General features: G+C 32.2%; 1 protein-coding gene across 1 annotated transcript in view; it reads right to left on the minus strand.

Annotated features, from left to right (window-relative positions):
* The window catches only part of LOC130901679 (uncharacterized), a 38,918-nt gene extending 37,152 nt beyond the window's left edge, over nucleotides 1-1,766 (minus strand). Inside the window, exon 1 of the mRNA XM_057813213.1 lies at nucleotides 1,393-1,766. Coding sequence (XP_057669196.1) covers nucleotides 1,393-1,510 — 118 coding nt within the window. The 5' untranslated portion in view covers nucleotides 1,511-1,766. The remainder of the gene's footprint in view (nucleotides 1-1,392) is intronic.
* Nucleotides 1,767-7,204: the final 5,438 nt, after the last annotated feature.

The following is a 7,204-nucleotide window of genomic DNA, read 5'->3' on the forward strand; positions in this document are numbered from 1 at the left end:
TTATATAGAGAAAAAAAGCTTCGACATACCACTCTCTATCTCTGTGTACTCTATGCTATTTGTATCGCCAATAAGTTGTAGCCCGGAGTTGTGGGAATAGCAAAGGAGGAGATTAACAATTTTAGATTTCAATGGCGAGTAGAGAAAGATAGAGAGTGATAAACCAATGGTCTTTCGTTAACTTGCAATGCTACAATTACACTTACGTAGCTGCTCTCTATATCTTCAATATTAAATCAGTACTTAATATTCATTTTATTTATAAAAATACAGATTTATTGCAATACGTCAGTCACTTCGGAACCATCATGAAGTCCATTATGTAAGTAACAATTGCTGATCTAAATGGCGACATAACGATAAAATGTTACACTTGGCCAGAGACATAAGAAAAAAGAGACGTGATTGAGAATTCTGTGCTGAAATATCTACAACATTTGATTGATTCAGCTGATTATCTGATAGACGTCGTCTTTCACAGCAAAAATGTGTACAAAAAAATAGCTTGTTGATGGCAACATATAAATATACTGTGGAACAATGAAAAATATACAGCACACAAAAATTTCAAGGAAAAGGACATTCCTACTCAATGATTGAAAAAAAAGTTTAAGGAAAAATCCGGGGTGGTTCGTTTCATTATGTCATGGAAACGGAAATGGCAAAGAAAATTCGCAAGCTTTTTCTGGTTTAGGAGTTCAGTTATGGGACTGTTTTGACTTTAAATCTCTGAAGCACTTCCAAATAATGTCATCTATATTAGATATGTAAAGTTGAAAATAATTGAAATTCGATGGTTAATGGATTCGATTGAACTAATACAAAAACTCCTACAGATTGCATGCCTGGGATTAGGTGATTCTATTTCATGAAACTATTGATTGGAAAGGCTACTGTGAAACAAAAGCAAATAGCTCTCTGATTTTGAGTCATATTGGCACATCTGATTATTTCTCTTAATTGAAGCAATTTCTGATTTATTTGCTACTACTACTTCAATAAGCAGTAATCTTCTAAATTTTTATCATTAATGAGGTGGTTTAATATGTTCAGGTATATAGGCAGATATGCCGGCTTGATGTTACAGCGACGACATATTGTATAAAAAAAATTCTTTTGTTCTAAAGTCAGTATACCCATTTTTATATGTAAGAACGATTTTTTTGCGGTAACTTTTTTTTTATGAAAGGCTTGTGGTTTACAACAAACTATTATGCCTATCTGCGTGAAAAATATAAAGATATTAAATTTGATGCAAATGGGTAATCAAATGAACTTTGTCTTGTACACCATAACATCATTGACATCAACTATTTTTTCTTAGATAACGGAAAATATTGCCGTTATATTATTTATAAAGTATAAAATGTAAAATTAAAATTCAATACAAACCTCCATGTAGAAAGAAAAGTGTACTCTTTAGAAGAATTAAGTTTTTATTGATCTTAAAGAAACTCCGCTTTGGGTATTCGGTATTAACTTCTACGGAGGTCGCGGTGTCTTCCCCCATCTCACGAATCCTCTGTTAATAAGGACCTCTAATAGTTGGATGTGTCAATCACTGTGTCACACAAATTTATCACTGCTACCGTTTCTTATGTATCAAGTGAGCAGGTTTAATTTTTGTTTGTTAAGAACATACAAGATACGTTTTGTATTGTACTTTTATGGTATTAGGGATGTTTGATTTGGGATATAATATCACGATTTTTTATATTACTAGGATACTTAATACTCAAATGAGAAACCGTCTGCATTTCATTAAATTCTTTACTACTATGCGCTTGATTCTTAATAATATTATAAATTATCAGTATAAGACATCATTACACATCGTTGAATGCATTTTCTTAATTATAAGAGTTGTTTGTTGTTTACGAGAATCGTCTTTAAAAGATAAGAGAGTGAAAAATAGACCAGGATTTTTAACCACAATATCTTGAAAATATTCAAGCTATCAAAAGAATAGCAACTTTGCTTTCAGTCAAAAAATTACTATAGGGTCCAAATACAAAAAGATGACCCTGTCTCTAGATAGAAAACTGAGAAATAATTAAAATTTGCTCAGTTAACAATTTGTGTAACGCAAATAATTTATACACATTGTTAACGATTTTTTATATGAGGCTTATTGTTTCTTATAACAGATATCACTTATCAAACAGTAGTTGGTACTTTCGGGTTTCTCTAAAATGCATTAGTCCTAATATCTGCCGGTCCTAATTCCTTTCATAAGCAGGATATGAACATTTTTAAGTTGTGAAAGAAGGTAACTTAGACACAGCCTTTTATTTATAATGAAAGAAAATGATTTCGCATGAAAAAATTGTATTTCCTAACACAATTTTGAACCAACCGTACTTCTCAATACAGCTTAATCTATTATTTTTAGGTACGTTAAGGTATTTCAGCAAAGATAAAAAAAAACCAAAGCAAAGAGTTACAGGCATTGAGCCTAAAAATTCTGAACATAGGGAGAAACCATAGAGATAGAGAGACATGGAGAGAGATAGAGAAAAGTCGGGCAACAGAGCGAGGAAAAGCGCAGAGGCCACATCAAGGAGACTAGAAGATGAAGATAAGAAAAAGAGTGAGGAAAATAAGAGATTGAAAACGGAAGTTCAATCTTTAAACGATAAAATTGAAAACATGCTGGAATGAAACGCATGGATCTCACCATGAAGGAACTTCTTAAAAATCAGAAAAAGCGAGAGAAAAGGCAGAAGGAAACAACTAATGACGAAGTCTGTCACATCATTGAGGACAAAAGAACGACAAATGAAAGTGAGAGCCCCCAAAAATAATCAACGGAAGCTAGAGTTTCTGAAGAAAATCAAATGGAAGACTGCCCCATGAAAGGAGGATATAAATAAGTCATAAACAAATAAAATAGGAAGAAACCAGAGAGGCAATCCTCAGAGGATGAAGACAACGGACAAATAAGTTCAAGAGGAATTAGAAAAAATAAGGAGAGAGTAACAGAAAAAACAGGAAAAACCGGAGAGTAGGCCACCTCCAATCATATTAAAGTCCCCACTCATATGGACCTAAATACGAAAGCAGCTTGTGCAAAGGAAAATCGATGCCCAGTGTAAAATTGGAACTCACACAGCGAAGATAACGAAGGCGTCAAAAGAATATTTCAACAGAATGAAGATATTCCGGGGAGCGCGTATAAAGAGATTGAGTGGTATACGTACCTACTCAACGAAGAGAAGAAAAGGAAAATAGGACTGTCAGTAAACACCCCTACGTCGGAAGTCGAGACAGAACTGAGGGAAATGGATTAAAACCAAAAAAAAGTAGGGCAACTGACGAGTCGTACTCAAACAAACGACGACAACACCCGAAAATTACTACCGATATACATAGTTGTAATAGAGCCATACATATGTATGGCTCTATTACAACATATACATACATATATACAGGGTGTTTCTAAATTCATGCGACAGAATACAGGAGGTGATTGCTCGTATGGGTCTATCCTATAACAGAATTTCCTCAGATCACCTTTCCGAGATATAACCTTTAAAAAGTGGTAATTAAAATTGAGTTTCTGTTTCTATAATTTCCCAAAACCAATAGCTGCGGAGAACAATAAGGAACACAATAACAACATAATTTTTTTGATAAATTCAGTGGAATTTGAATGAACGTTAAGTAAACACGGTAAATGAATTGTCGAAGTAACAACAGCGTGTTATTCTAAAACCTTGTAATTGAAAAACAAGGTAGAGGTGATTATTTCCAGCATTTACATGAATGGTACTACATTTTACATCTTCATTATTTTCCACTCAATTTATTAAAAAAATTATAAATAATGGTGTTTGTTATCTCAACAGCTATTGGTTTTGAGTTAAAAAGTAAAAAATATTTTTAAATACAACAAATATCTTAAGTTATAAATTTCATAAAACTTCCCCTTGAAAAAAATTTTTATATGAAACAAACTAAAGGTTGCTAAATTAATCCCGATATAGTGTAAAAGGACTAAAAATACCGATAGTTAGTCATTTGCGTGTGCACGAAAAATGGCAGCATTTTTAGTTTCTAGCATTACTGAACTGGAAAATGTAAAAACCCAATTTTAGCTTGTTCTAAGTGTAATATCTCAGAAACGGGTGGGCTTAGGAAACCGAGTTATAGTTTCCTACGTTTCATACGAGCAAACATATCCGGGAAAGAGTTTGACATTCTGTGAAGTAGTGAAGTGAATTCGACCCTATCCTGAATTTTCCTTAGACAAATTATTGATAATATTGTTTCATTAGTTCTTGCAATCAAGGCTCTTGTAAATGAACTGAAGGTCAGAAGGATTTTATATTCAAAACTACGTTTCTTTTTTTAAAGACGTTAGAGGGTATTGAAATAGTTGTGTGTGTTGGGTGCTTAGTCTGCTAGTCTATGTGAACCAAAATTTTGTTTATCGCGTGAATGAGTCCTTATCGATAAAACGGATACATTTTGGAAAATTGGGATTGAATGCTTTCCTTTCCTGTAACTCACATGAATATACCATCTCATATAGCAAGTTGGTTGCAAGAGATTTCTTTTCATTTAATTTCTATTTTTTTTTGTTTAAAATCATTGTAAAATAAATAATATATAGAATAAAACTATATGCATATAAAAAATAGGCAGGTGTTACATTGGCAATCACTAATATCGATTCAATTTACTTTTCTTTTCAAAAGTCTTAAAACTAATTCCGTCACTGGCAGACTCTAATATCGATTCACTTTTATTCATGAGTAACGTTCATCCTTGACATTCGTATTTATATTGGCGAAGAATCAAAAAAGTTCTTGCAAGATTACAAGCACATACACCACAAGTCGTATTAATTTGGACGTCTGAACGAGCGTTGCGGCTGGACCGCGGTCGGTGCGGCAACGGCAAGTTTCGACGCGTTTTACTGAACATGGAATATGCAAGTATTTACGAGTAACAGTCGCTGAGCTTCTGAAAATTTCATCTGTCCATTTTGATGGGAGAAATCAAGCCAACATTTTAGCTCTTCATTATCGAACCTAAATAAATTTGCATTGACCTCCGCTTACGATTGTGGCCCCCATTTTTTGTCACCCCCCGTGGGCCCCAGATGGTCCATCTGGACCACTTTAGAAATCACTTGACGTAATATAACAATTTCATTCCAATATCTCAAATAGTTATATCTTACTTTGTTGTATCATGTAATTATAACTGGACAATGTCTACGTGTGAAAGCAGAGTTGAGAAAATAAGGGTGGAATTGGATATATGGCGACTAACAAGCGAACTTTTGTTTCAAAGTAAAAGCATCCAAGTATATTTAGGCGAAGAAAAAAAATTGTCGAATGAATTTATCAGTTGTTATAAAATAACTATTGTTTTAAACTATGTTAGTGATGGGTGTATTGAGTCTCTAAAATGTTATTAACAATAGGAATGAGAAAAAACTGAAATGGATGGATATAAGGATTCCACAATAGTACCTTAGATGTACACAAGACAGCGCAAAGAATTGCTATGACTGAATTTAGAATAATTTAAAGTCAATTTCTTTTATTGTTTAAACATCTGACTGATGGCTAGCAGTATGGTTTCCGTATCAGTCATTTACACCTTAGATTTAGTAAACACGAGAGTCCAGGAGTCTTCAAAAATTTTTCTCTATTTAACAGAACCACTGTAACTGCATTCTAAAATAATTTAGATATTTCTTATTGGTTGAAATTCCTAAATCTCAGGAACCAATCTTACAAATTATAACAGAGAAGATGCAGTGCATGCCTACACCAATACGATTTATTTCAAAAATAGAGTTTTTATGGGCAATAATTATTTTCTAAGAGGCTGAATAATCCTGTATATTACATATCTGGAAAACCATAATGAGGAAATACCAGTGCTAGCAATTACTTCCACATAGTTCACAATCAAATTGATTTATTAAGTAAACAATTACGCTAATCATTTTGATAAAATTAAGAATATATCAAGATATCTCGGTAGCTATTATGACGTTGATAAATCATATGAATTATTAATAAAACAAATAATACATCAACCATAAAACAATGAGATATATGAACACAAATTTGTAAATACAAAAATCTAAGTATAGGTTTGAATGTACTCGTGTAGTATATCTCTTTCAAAATTTATCATTTATATTAATATTTTCGGATGAGTTACTACCAGGACGTTCAAAGCATTCCTATAACATTATAAAGGAATGAAATTAGCATCTTTTAAGTCAATTAACTTTTCATTCACAAAATCCATTATGTATTATAATAATAGTCTATTTTTAGTATTTCGTGATCTATTGTTTTCTTACAAAAGTTTACTAAGTGGACTGCATATAGATTAACTGAAATTCATCACAATCAAAGAGATATAACCTACTTTTAGTTCCTCTCTAGTCAAAATCTACTTTCGTTTCACCACATTATAAGTTAATCTATCAGTTTATCAGCTTAGATCGAATGTTTCTAATGAAATTTCCATCAAAATTTCTCGCTGTTGAAGACTAGAAATGTTTTATAACAAAAAAACTAGCAGAATTTTTAATAATGTTACGTGAATTAATTGAATAAAATTTTATATAAGTCATAATTATATAGACTTTTCAAATCAAACTTGGGAAAAAACAAAGCTAATCTCAAAGTAGAAAACGAAAACGAGGAAAAAAAAGTTGTATTTAAACCATTGTCTCGATTCGAATTTTTATTGACCGCACAATAATATTATTTGATTAAATAAAGCCTTCAAAATGTGCAATATTACATTTTGGCTATTCATTATAGTATTCTTGATTGTGATAACTTGTGTTCGTAAATTTTATGACGATGTTTTGTGAAATGAATCATTAATATGAGCATTTATCCCAATATTTGCGGTATTCAGCCTTTTGATACACCTTGTTGTGAAGCTAAGTTTACTTGGCAAAGTGGCTATTAAAAATTTATTGTTATGCAGTTGATCTGTATGTTAAGCAAAAAAAGGGTTCAAAAGAGCCTTGAATCGCACACAAGTTACAAGAGCTTGCTGAAAACGAGGAAACTAGAGGTGAATATGAAGTTATTGAAAACGTGGAGACAATTTGAAAAAGTTCTTTGACATCAAGTCACAAGACTTTCAATCTAGATATCATTGAGAGTCTAGTAAATAGCATCAACATTTTTATTCAAATCAGAAGAAGTACGTTTCC

Source organism: Diorhabda carinulata, chromosome X (assembly GCF_026250575.1).
Source record: "Diorhabda carinulata isolate Delta chromosome X, icDioCari1.1, whole genome shotgun sequence".
Classification (NCBI taxonomy): Eukaryota; Metazoa; Arthropoda; class Insecta; order Coleoptera; family Chrysomelidae; genus Diorhabda; species Diorhabda carinulata.